At 39.8% G+C, this 13,611-nt stretch overlaps 1 protein-coding gene across 1 annotated transcript in view; it reads left to right on the forward strand.

Moving 5' to 3' along the window:
* Positions 1 to 3,174, forward strand: part of LOC108669067 (long-chain-fatty-acid--CoA ligase 5) — a 44,189-nt gene extending 41,015 nt beyond the window's left edge. The window contains exons 16-18 of the mRNA XM_018156351.2: positions 189 to 332; positions 1,343 to 1,393; positions 2,021 to 3,174. Of these exons, the coding sequence (XP_018011840.1) occupies positions 189 to 332; positions 1,343 to 1,393; positions 2,021 to 2,158 (333 nt within the window). The 3' untranslated portion in view covers positions 2,159 to 3,174. The remainder of the gene's footprint in view (positions 1 to 188; positions 333 to 1,342; positions 1,394 to 2,020) is intronic.
* Positions 3,175 to 13,611: the final 10,437 nt, after the last annotated feature.

The raw sequence follows: 13,611 nt of genomic DNA on the forward strand, positions 1-13,611 counted from the left end.
TTAATTTAGGTTCTTTAGGTTATATTCATGTAATGATATAAATTCTATATATCTCGCGTGGCTACTGATGTATATGTCCCCAGAACGGCACGCTCAAGATCATCATTTATTTAGGTTCTTTAGGTTATATTCATATAATGATATAAATTCTATATATCTCGCTTGACAACTGATGTATATGTCCCCAGAACGGCACGCTCAAGATCATCGACCGCAAGAAGCACATCTTTAAGCTGTCCCAGGGAGAGTACATCGTACCTGAGAAAATTGAAAACATTTACGTACGCTCTCAGTACGTGGCACAAGTGTTCGTCTACGGCGAGAGTTTGAAGGTAAAAGCTTAAGTTTGAAGGTAAACGCTAAATTTGGAAATAAAAAGCTTAAGTGTGATAAGTTTGAAGGTAAAAGCTTAAGTTTGAAGGTATAAGCTTAAATTTGATAGTAAAAGCTTGAGCGTAAATTTATTTGATTTTTCGATCTTGTGACTCGAACGATTGTTGCTCTATATCTCCGCAGGCGCGTGTTTCCTCTTTGTTTTCTCCTTATTAATCTTAGGCAATGATGTACTCTTAGCCTTTACTGTCTTGTATCTGCTTAAAATAGTTTCCAAGTAGTATTGAGTTTCTTGTTATTGGATAACTTCTTGCAAGTAAAGTCAATCCTATAACAAATCTCATGCTCATAGCACAGGAAATAAACAGTTTGTGGTGCTCAAATCAAAAGTTTTTGGAGAAAATATATCTATTTAACCATTGTGTAACAATGTCATCAGTACAATAAATTGGCAAAGAGGTTATCAGGTTCAAAATTTTCAACATTTTCTGGCAGATTCTTCTATGGTCCGTTATCCTAGACTACAGTAACTTTTCCAATTTATAAATGTCGTATGCAGATCAAGCTTCGTTGCTGGCTAAGCAAAAGTCTTCGATTCTTGTCTATTCTTTTGTTTCTGTTCGTGAATAAATGGCCGACCAAAACCAAATAGCGAATTCATATAATCAAATAAATCTGTATCTATTTAGGTAAAGTGTTATTGCGTGTAAAATATATTTTATTTCATAAATAATGTGTTCCCTGTTGCCTAGCGTTCCCAGATCACACTACTTTCAGCTCTGCTAGAACACGAACATTATAAAGTCGTCATCAGTGGCAATATTATCTAACGCTTATTAATTAACTCTCCAAATTTTCTTATCTAACTCTACTTTATTTTCCGTAATCGTGTGGACGTTTGGGTTACTTACGCAAGTAAAAAATGAATATATGATTGCAGTGACAAATAACGGACATTGCTGTAGCTTCATTACTGATTGCATCAACAAATAACGGCAACTGTTGACAGTCGACGGTGGTGGCCGTGGTGGTGCCAGAAGTTGACGCGGTGAAGGCGTGTGTATAGACCCATTACATATAGGCCCATTACATATAGGCCCATTACATATAGGCCCATTACATATAGGCCCATTACATATAGGCCCATTACATATAGGCCCATTACATATAGGCCCATTACATATAGGCCCATTACATATAGGCCCATTACATATAGGCCCATTACATATAGGCCCATTACATATAGGCCCATTACATATAGGCCCATTACATATAGGCCCATTACATATAGGCCCATTACATATAGGCCCATTACATATAGGCCCATTACATATAGGCCCATTACATATAGGCCCATTACATATAGGCCCATTACATATAGGCCCATTACATATAGGCCCATTACATATAGGCCCATTACATATAGGCCCATTACATATAGGCCCATTACATATAGGCCCATTACATATAGGCCCATTACATATAGGCCCATTACATATAGGCCCATTACATATAGGCCCATTACATATAGGCCCATTACATATAGGCCCATTACATATAGGCCCATTACATATAGGCCCATTACANCTATTACGCCTGTCTCTTATACACATCTAGATGTGTATAAGAGACAGCCTGCACCCCGACCCGTTCCCTGTTTAATTACAATAACGAGACTTCATCCCAGGTAAAGGACGTCTACCTGCACCCCGACCCGTTCAGCGTACAGAACGGCTTGCTAACGCCCACCCTCAAGTCTAAGCGCCCGCAGCTCAGGAAATACTTCAAGCCACAATTGGATGATTTATACGCCAAATTACACTAGGTTCTTTATAGTGACTCGTAACTTGACCTTAAATAAAGTTAATTACCTTAGCTCCCATCTCTCAGTTCATAGGTGTTTTGTATGGGGAAATACTTCAAGCCACAATTGGACGATTTATACGCCAAATTACACTAGGTTCTTTAAAGTGACTCGTAACTTGACCTTAAATAAAGTTAATTTACCTTAGCTCCCATCTCTCTCAGTTCATAGGTGTTTTGTATGGTTGCAAGTGTAGGCCAGGTTAATGTAGATAACCTTTCTGTCTCTTAACTTTCTATACACATTTTAATTGGCATGCCATGATGGGAGTAAGCTAGTGTCTTGAAACTAGTGTTTTATCAGTTGAATAGCTGGAGCAAATTAACGATGACGAGCTTTGAGATTTTGTTAACTTTAGGAGTTTTCTCAGTCGTCGAATAATAGGACAGTATTTCTATGACAACTTATAGTGAAACTTCGATAGAAGGATTGTCGGTTTTGCGTTTAATAGAACATTGCTGTGAATCATTTGGTTGATAGTCTTAGCATTATTTGGATAACACTAGCAAAAACCTATGTCTTGTGCGGTAGCCGTGTGTTTATTTCTAATAAGAATTTTCTTTCTTTTTAATGAAAATTTAATTCGTTTCACGTTTAGGTTCCTAGCTTGTGTATCTGCTGAATGCATTAAAATCGGGTGAATGTGTCGCGGGTAGAACAATCTGTGTTGCTTGAATGTTCTGCATGAGGGTTGTGTGTTGCCTGAATGTTCTGCATGATGATTGTGTGTTGCTTGAATGTTCTGCATGAGGATTGTGTGTTGCCTGAATGTTCTGCATGAGGGCAGTGTGTTGCTTGAATGTTCTGCATGAGGGCAGTGTGTTGCTTGAATGTTCTGCATGAGGGCTGTGTGTTGCTTGAATGTTCTGCATGAATATTGTCCTCGTTTGTGTACTTAATTATTGCTCTTCGTGTTCGCGCTCCTTCACGTCTCAATAGTTCAGGCCGCACCAGGTCCTATACTTTCAAAAAAAGTTAAGAGATCGTAAGTTCATCAGCCGATCATTGACGGCCTTTCAAGCAAAATCCGCCAATCATAGACAAGAAAATAGAGCGTAAGTACTTACGTTCACTTAATCATAGACAAGAAAATAGAGCGTAAGTACTTACGTTCACTTAATCATAGACAAGAAAATGGAGCGTAAGTACTTACGTTCACTTAGCGAATTTTGAAAGTATGGCACATGCAATCTTCACAGTGGGAACATATCCCTCCGATTATTTAACATTCGATTATTTGGCCTCATTCTGCCCTAATCCCAGTGGTATTTAATGAAAGTAAATACAGATAAAAGAAAATTAAAATCTATGGATAGCCCTCTCAGAAATGCTGTAATAATTAAATTCATTACAACTGTGAATGCCAAAAATTTGTTACGTAGTCTCTGGTAGTGAGTACGTTGAAGCTGTTACTGAACTCAGTTTTTGAAATCATTCTTAACCTTTTACTTTATCTCAGATATTTCATTATTGTTTGGAAGCTTTTGTATATATATTGCTATGAGTAATTAAATGAGCTCGCTATAGAAGTGTTGCTGTAGTTGGCTTGCTCTACAATTACTACGGGATGGAAAGTAGCGGCTATTGAACTATACGTTTAAGCGAGGATCGTATCGACCTCGTAACATATTGATCCTAACGCTTGCCTTATTTCTGTTGATTCTTTCACTGTCATATCATTTATCATGTACAGATTATTGCCTCGCTTCTTGTTAGGACTCATTGTCCTATTCGATCTCCAAAGCATTCACGAATTTTCTCTCTTTATGTACCATTCATTGTTTGCCTGTATGCATATTGTCTTTTCACGGTTGTGGTGTCCATTGAGACGTGCTCGAAAACAGGGAATTTTCTCTCAACCATCTGTGAATCTCAAGTTTTTAATGATAATTTGATGCAATGATCACATAATTTCTATGTTAAGTTGCCTCGGTATGACATAACTTTGTTTCAAAGTCTCAAATAATTTGAAAACGCGTGTATAAAAGAGTTATCGCTGTTTCATTTGGAATTAGTCTCGGGTGTATCCTCATTATAGAGAGCAAACTGTTCCGAAGTCAAATTAAAAGTCACCACTGATGTCTTGCATTAATTTTATCCAATACCGTAACGTTCTAATCCAATTCTTATCCAATTTACTGACAAACATCCAATTCTTATCCAATTTACTGACAAATGCTCTAAAAATGCACGACAGTCGCTCTGGGTAGCGAAGGCTCAACAGGGAAATGCCAGATGTTATGAATCTCAGTGTTGTCACTCCCTTCATTGGTAAGAATGGCAACAATGAAAGCTATTCTTAGTAAGACATTGATAATTGAGCTGTTTTGTGTATTTCATTGTTTTACTTAATTTATAACGTTGCAATCTTGCAGTCTTATTTTTGTCTATGTTTATTTGTGAATGATATTCATATGTACGAAAAGATGGAGTAGCTCAAAATTTGCTTTCAAAAGTTTCAACTTTTTCCACATTTCACAGGACCTCCAACTGACATAAACACTGCATTGTATTGTTCTCATTCTAAGAATTGTTCGTAATACTGAGCAGATAATGTCGTTATTTATTTCTCGTGCCTTGTCTGTTGTTTGTATGTACCTTGTCGCAGTTTAGTTTCGAAAAGTTTAAATATTATTGCAGTCCATTAACCTATTCTTTTTCCTCGTATCTTTTGTGTTACCAGCTCAGTGATGAATCTTTCTCAGGCGCTCACACGAGACCAGCTATTGTACGATTTATTTCGCAATTGTGACTGCTTGGGAAATTCCTTAGCCTTATTTCAATGTTGTAATTTCAATCCACAAGTTACATGCCCATTTAAGATTGCTGCCAGTTGACCATTCGTGGCTACAATAACATTCTCCACATGTCAACCTGAACGTGGCTAGTGGCGTACTCCGTAACTATTATTTATCTTGGTTCAACTATTATTTATCTTGGTGCAGAAGACACCCTCGTCTCGTACGACCAGCATCCCAAAGCGTTCTTACAATCATATATTTGTGAATGTGTTCAAGCATTTTTTTGACAACGCAACACAGGCGTACATATTGTAGAATTTTTTGATGTTGTCGAACTCGAGCGCAATGTCGTTGGCATGTGTTGTGTACCACCACAATGTGTTGTGTAGCACCACAATGTGTTGTGTACCACCACAATGTGTTGTGTAGCACCACAATGTGTTGTGTAGCACCACAATGTGTTGTGTAGCACCACAATGTGTTGTGTTGAATAATTGTTTCTGAATTGTTCTGAAACATTCTGAATAATTGTTTAATAAATACAGGGCATGTTCTCTGACCGTCTCACGCTATGAAGGATTGACCAAGCGCAGCATAAAAAAAAAACGAAGAATAATTCTCTCTTGTACTTTACATTGTACGCATTCGGTATTGAAATGATTTATTCAAAGATATATTTCGTTGGTGATTACGAAATTCAATCACTACACATTTAAACACAAATTCATCGAGACTCGTAACCACTATATAATTTTTACTATTATTTATCGGATTAATAATTGTGAAACGCTAGACTTGCTCATCAAAATGGTATCGGAGATCCTCGAGAACACTCTCTTCAGTGTCAATGAAACGAAACTTTACTCTGAATTTTGCTGTAGCGACCGATATGGCACTTCTTAAGCTTATCAGTTGCTCGAGTTCATTGTTGAATTTAACATGAATGAATAAAGACTTCTTTTTCTAATATTCGGTGTTCTTTATTTGCTTCCTGGAGAAATGTATAATGATATGTGACGGACCTCTGCTACGTCTGCCTCATGTAATGTTCTGAAATTAAACAGTATAATAATTCTTGAAGTCGATGAGACTATCCTGAGAAACGCTGATGAACGCGCGGCATGCAAATACGTACAAGCTATTTGTATTTTTAGGAGCTTTTGCGCGCCTAGGCGAGATATATTGAACCATTTAGGCGAGATATATAATATAATCAGCTAGAGAATCAGTGTGGTGCGAACTTTCTCTCAAAGGCAAATATAGCCTCCTCATAAGAGTCGTGTGTAGATCACCAAACAGTTCTTCTGATAACGATAAAGTACTAAACAGTCTTCTACTGAGCATGACTTTCCGTTGGTCTCACACGTTGATCGTTTGTGATTTTACTCATCCAAAGCTAGACTGGATCGATGGATCCTTTCCAAGGGATGAGGCATGGTCATTTCTCAAGGACACAGTTATGTCTGCAGTTGATGCGTGTGTACCTAAAATTTAGCTTGGTGGAGCAAAAAAACTCTGTGGATGAACAGAACAGTTTTAGCTAAGCTGAAAACAAAGAAGGAAGCATACCAGCGTTATTTACAGACTCGTAGCGTTGCTGACTATAACCTATACGCAAGAGCTCGAAATCAAGCTAAAGAAAGCTGTCGCACCGCAGTAAATACCCTCGAAAAAAACATTGCTAAAAATGCAAAAAAATAACCTGAAAGCCTTCTTTTTGTACGCTAGCTCGAAGTGCAAGATGAAGGACGGTATTTCTGATTTGAAAGTAGATCAACGAAAGATATCCACTGATGAGGGCAAGGCTAACGTTCTTAATCAGTTTTTCAGTAGCGTATTCACTGAAGAGGACTTGAACAGTATTCCAGCTATTGAGGAACGCTCAGTCGGCTCTAAGTTAACAAGTTTTGAAATACAAGAAGAAGAGGTTCTCAAGCGCCTTATCGCTGTAAATCCAAACAAGTCATGTGGACCAGACGGCTTCCACCCCAGATTACTCAAAGAGTTAGCAACTGTCCTAGCCGGCCCTTGAAGTCATTTTTTCGAAAAACTTTGAACGAAGGAATTTTGCTGGCTGACTAGAAAGAAGCTCAAGTGACACCATTATTCAAAAAAGGTGACAAAAGCTGCCCGAGCAACTATTGCCCTGTCAGTTTGACAAGTGTCGTTTGCAAGGTAATGGAATCTGTTGTGAGGGATCGATTGATAGATCATCTGACTGCTAATAATCTCCTATCAGACTGTCAACATGGCTTTACTGCCGGGAGATCCTGCACCACTAACCTCTTGTCTACGCTGAACGAATGGACCCGCCTGCTGGATGAAAGGGAGCCAGTAGATGCAGTGTACCTCGATTTTGCTAAGGCATTTGACAGTGTCCCACATGAGCGGCTGTTGCGGAAATTGCAGTCTTTGGGAATTGGCAGCAATGTACTCAAATGGATCAGAGATTTTATAGTGGGGAGACGCCAACGTGTCAGTATTAATGGGTCCGTGTCAGACTGGGCTCCAGTGCGCAGCGGCGTGCCACAAGGAAGCGTTCTCGTGCCTATTCTATTCGTTGCGTTTATAAACGATCTGCCAGAAGCTGAGTCTAGCGTGTGCTCGATGTATGCTGACGACACAAAAATTTATAATACAGTGAAGAATACGTCGCAAATAGTACAGTTACAAGTTGATCTTGACAGGCTGGTTGACTGGGCTGATAAGTGGCAGCTGCGTTTTAACGCTGACAAATGTAAAGTAATCCACCTTGGCAAGAATAATGAACAGCAAGGTTACAGTATGAGAAAACAATGAATTGAAGTAGTAATGAGTAATATCGACTATGAGTTGAATTTTTCTAAGCATATTGAAGGTCAAGTTAATAAAGCCAATAAACGACTTGGACTGGTCAGACGCTCTTTCGAGTTCCTAGATGCAGGAACGATGAAGCAGTTGTTTGTTGCTGTCGTGCGCCCGAACCTGGAGTTTGGAAACGTCGTGTGGTCACCGAAATTTGAAAAGGACAAAAATTTAGTAGAGAGTGTTCAAAGACGCGCAACAAGGATAGTTCCGGGCTTGAAAGGCAAGTCCTATGAGGAAAGATTAAAGATTATGAAGCTTCCAAGCCTCAGTTATCGACGTCTGCGTGGGGAACTCATTGAAGTATACAAGTTTACTCATGGCTTATACAAGGTCCCAGAAGGATTACTAGAATTTGAAACAAGAACCAACACCAGGGGCCACGGCTATAAACTAAAAAAACTGCGTTGTAACACATCCTTGCGACAACATTTCTTCTCGCTTCGAGTCAGTTAACACAGTTAGCTTCGCTAACAGTTAAGAGTTAAATGTTAACAGTGTTAACAGTTAACAGGAACAGTTAACAGTTAAGTGTTAACAGTTAACATTTGTGTTAACAGTTAACATTTGTGTTAACAGTTAACAATTAACAGTTAACAGTGTTATCATTAACAGTTAACAGTGTTAACTGTTAACAGTTAATAGTAAACAGTTAACAGTTAACAGTGTTAACAGTTAACAGTTAACAGTGTTAACAGTTAACATTTAATAGTTAACTGTTAACAGTTAACAGTGTTAACAGATAACAGTTAAACAGTGTTAACAGTTAAACAGTGTTAACAGTGTTAACAGTGTTAACAGTGTTAACAGTGTTAACAGTGTTAACAGTGTTAACTGTTAACAGTGTTAACTGTTAACAGTTAACAGTTAATAGTTAACAGTTAACAGTGTAAACAGTTAGCAGTTGACAGTTATCAGTTTACAGTTAACATGGTTAACAGTTAACAGTGTTAACAGTTAACAGTTACCAGTTAACAATGTTAACAGTTAACAGTAAGCAGTTACCAGTTAACAGTTAACAGTGTGGAACTTGGGGTGATGTATGTATTATTAATGATACCAGAGTATCAGCACTTCACCTGCGAAGCTTCGTCTGCGTCTTCTTCGTCTGCGTCGTCTTCGTCTGCGAGAATTCTTCTGCGCTCGAGAGGCTGCGGAGTCAGCTCCTGTCGTAGGCTTTGGATCTCTTGGTTGTATTTGGAGTCAACTCCTGTCGTAGGCTTTGGATCTCTTGGTTGTATTTNTAATGATCCCAGAGTATCAGCACCTCACCTGCGAGGTAATGGTATTAATGATGTCAGAGTACCAGCACCTCACCTGTGGGGTAATGGTATTAATGATACCAGAGTATCAGCACCTCACCTGCGAAGCTTCGTCTGCCTCGTCTTCGTCTGCGTCGTCTTCGTCTGCGTCGTCTTTTTCTGCGTCGTCTTTGTCTGCGTCGTCTTCGTCTGCGAGAATTCGTCTGCGCTCGAGAGGCTGCGGCGTATGTAGTAGTCAGCTCCTGTCGTAGGCCTTGGATTTCTTGGTTGTATCGCGTCTGCAGTGCCGCCTCGTTTAACACGTTGACGACGGGCTTGTTCTTGATCTTCTTAGCGTTAGACGCAAACCTGTCACTCACAAAACCTTTCTCTTCTTTCACACACAAAACATTTCATCTTTCAAGAGGTTTGAGAAAATTAAGAATTATGTAAACGAAACAACAGTGACTGGTAACTACACACAACGCAACAACAATGGCTGGTAACTACATATAACATAACAACAATGGCTGGTCCTATGGAGAAGCAACTCCATAGTTGGCAAGCCAACTTCTCCTTGAGGAGAAGCAACTAGTTCGAGATCTCGGAGTTTTGATGAGTACTGAAGCCACGTTCGATGCCAATATCGAGGAAATAGTCGCGCGCAGCCGGCAACGGATAAGGTGGATATGGCGTACATTTAGAACGAGAGAAGATGCACCAATGATTATACACTCTTCAGAGCCCTCGTGCTCCCCAATCTTGAGTATTGCTGCCAACTTTGGTCACCACTCAAGGCGGGTGCGGTGCGGAAACTGAAGGACGTGCAGCGAACCTTCACGTACTGGATCAGCGGCATGAGGGAGCTGAACCTGAACTACTGGAAAAGGCTGAAACACCTGGGACTGTACTCAGTGGAGAGGAGAAAGATATATCATACTGTACACTTGGAAGATGATAACCGGACTGGCTTCCAACTTTGAGAGTGAGGCCTGCAGAATAGTGACACGTTGCAACGAAAGAAGGGGGAGACTGAGCAGGGTTCCCCCATTTAATAACCGAGCTGCGGCCGGAGTACAGACTCTTTGTGTGGGATCACTGTCGGTGGTAGGACCGAGGCTCTTTAATGCCTTGCCAAAAGTGCTGAGAGGAGGGGAGTCCACCCTTGCAACATTCAAGAGACTACTCAACAATTGCTTGAGAAAGATCCCGGATTGTTCAGTTATGGGAAACTACCATCAGCAAGTGACAAGCAACAGCATCTTGCATCAGCTGGCCCAAAGGAGGGCAAATTAACGGAACACGGCCAACGTTACATCCGGGACTCGAGGGCGGGGTGATCTGCCTAGCGACGACTCGGAGACGGAGGACGATGAAGGCGGCGCATCAGCGAGACCGGGGACTAGGAAGTCCCGAACTCATCGTAAGGTCGTAAGGTAAGGTGCACATCAGCCCACCTCCACTGCATTCAAGCACCGCATGTGCACTCCTCCACTGCAGTCAAGCACCGCATGTGCACTCCCCCACTGCATTAAGAGTCGGGTGGAGCGGTCGCTGAACGCCGCATCGAGCCCAAACGGCCTCACGCGGTTAAAATTTCTCGGCCAAGCTCTGCCTTCTAACGTCTGGCACATCCACATCCTACGAAATTGTACTCTATTATCAGATCGGTTGTGTTCATACTAATAACCTTTATTGGCACTTACGTGTTCATAATTTACGGCAATGCTGTGTTGTGATAAAACAACCAAGTTAATTTAGGTTTTTTTGTATCGGATATGATTATTTATTTATATTATTGACTGTGTCGGCATATTATTATTGAGCAAACCCGAGGAGAGTTATATTATTGACTGTGTCGGCACATAAGAGGTAAATTTTAATAACGGTATGGTAGCTCATGATTAAGCACACTAAAAATGCATGCTTGTCGCCTGGTCGTTATTCAGAGTATTATTAATGATTGTCTTCGGATCTCGAATTCCAGCATCTTCAATCAATTCACTATTTTATATCATATCATTCATATGATACTTTTATATATCATGTCACTTTTTATATATCATATGATCCATGTATTTTAACTCAATCATTGTTCTGTGCGTGTATGAAATTGCGAATAAATGATCCAGTTCCTTCAAAATAAGAAATTTCGTGATTTTGAATGCGTTTAGGAATACCAGCACGGAACGGTATAATGTATGCGTATATGGATTACCATACAATTTTATGACTGCACTGCGTATTATTTGAACGCGAGCCCAGCGCGCTCCTGCCCGGTGTTCATCGCAAAAAATATAACTCAGTACTCACTGCAGTGAGTGACAGAGAGCGCATTTTCTCGTCGACGAAAACTTGAGGTCACGGACAGACGGACGGACGGACAGACGGACAGACAGACATGGCGAGCACAATAGTGCATTTTTCCCATATAAGTGAGAAAATGAGCTAAAAATGACCTCAGAATCATGTTTGCAATTTGCGCGCCTTCGTGTGGACCAGATTACAGTTTGATCAGACAGCACGACGCCTCACCAGATTGTGGATCAGACAGGGGATAAGTTTAAGCTATAGGCAGTAGACTTGAGTTAATATGACTTAATTGGACGACTGTTCCATATGACTTAATTGGACGACTGTTCCATATGACTTAATTGGACGACTGTTCCATATGACTTAATTGGACGACTGTTCCATATGACTTAATTGGAAGACTCTTCCATTAAGGCATCTTGCTGGTGAGAATGGGTGAGGTGGCTTAAGTCGTGTGCTAAGACTTGTTTACGCTTGTTATCTTAATTGTATACAGCAGTAGATTTTTCCTGACAAACGCTCTGTTGTTTCTACCTGAATTTGTGTAAAAAAATATGGGTGAAACATCGGGGCCACATAGACTACATTTAGACCCCCTCCCAAATAATGCAAATGAAGACAATGCCACATCTGAAAGAACCACTATGGATATTTTTTCGCCTTGCAAGTTTTCCTTGGAAATTACAATAAATTTTTTGTAACATCTGTATTCCCGATAGTACATTTGGACGACTCGGACAAACACTGTTTTGTGTGTCCTAGTCGTGCTCCCTTATGAGATGAACGATAACTTATTATGGGATCGACGAAAAAAGTTTAAAGATCGACGAAAAAATTTCAACGGCACGCAAAGTATTTCTCACATTTGGAAGCTTATATGTTGTATGCGAGATGGACCAAGCCAATATTCTGCGAGTTTTTCGCTTATTGATCTACTACGAATAATATTATACGTTAATTCTATACGCTCGTCATGAGCTTCAAGTATGTTGCATTAATATCGCGTGTACTCAGGCGAACCAAACTGTCATTATCCTTGGTTTGAACATGTTGATGCCTTTAGTATGTCAAAACTGGCGTACATGATGAGGTTTTAATGTTCACAAATTCATTAACAATGATTCGGCTGCTACTATTCCACTCCTGGAGACTGTGTGTGGTGGTATCTGCACTTATCATTTCATTGCTAATATTCTGAAACATTGGGCGTAGGCCAACGTACTATAATCCCCAACCATGGTCCACGGCCCGATACTGGGCCGTGGACCAAATGGTACTGAGTCGCGCCGCCTGCCTAAAAATGAAATTTATTTTAAGTCCTCAATTATATAGCTTAAAATAATCATTCCGTTAAAAACCCCTTCACGCTAAGTTGCCATCTATCTACATAATACCTTCGAAGTAAAACAACACCACATGCACTGCCATAATATGCGCCGAATGCGGAGTCGTTTTTAGTCAAACTGGTCGCTCCTTGACTCCGAAGGCGGACTTGCCATAACTTAAATAAGGCAAATCGTATTTATACATGTCATCTATGTCAAAAGTCGCCCTCTGCGATTGAAGATCGGAGTCGAGACGTCTATCGACAATTGTTGGAGAGGATATGTACATCACCGTGGTACGCACTCCAGGCCGACGAATCTACAGATATCGACAACAAGGCAATACTANGCTCTCAGCTGTCTCTTATACACATCTAGATGTGTATAAGAGACAGATCCCATACAACATATATGATCGTGGCTAGGAGCCTAAAACCTGTCTCTTATACACATCTAGATGTGTATAAGAGACAGATCATGTACTTATTTCCATCAAAATTTCTGTATTCAATGCTTCCTGTAACTTGAAAATGAATGTTGTTACATTCGAAACGTCGTTAATAAATTGATATTACTCCCTTGAACCTGCATTTTGATCAACTAATGTCATCTAAGAATACCCTGAAAATTTAATGTGACGAATTCTCTGGTCATTAACCAACCGTGTTGAAACAATATATATATATGTATATATTCCTATGCAGCCATACATAGAAGTGTATGCAGTTATAGATATAAGTCTAAGCCGTCCTATATATAGGCATATGCAATCTTACATTATTGAATTGTATGAATTATACAAGTAACAATTATTGTTATGGTATAATTAATTAACTCACATAATTCCAGCCCACAACACAGCACGCCACCTTACCTGCACGAATGAAACAATAAATATTATCTTATTATTGTGATTATTAATTGTGATATTAAATGTAAATTTAAACGTA

Source organism: Hyalella azteca, unplaced genomic scaffold, assembly GCF_000764305.2.
Source record: "Hyalella azteca isolate HAZT.00-mixed unplaced genomic scaffold, Hazt_2.0.2 contig16262, whole genome shotgun sequence".
Lineage (NCBI taxonomy): Eukaryota > Metazoa > Arthropoda > Malacostraca > Amphipoda > Hyalellidae > Hyalella > Hyalella azteca.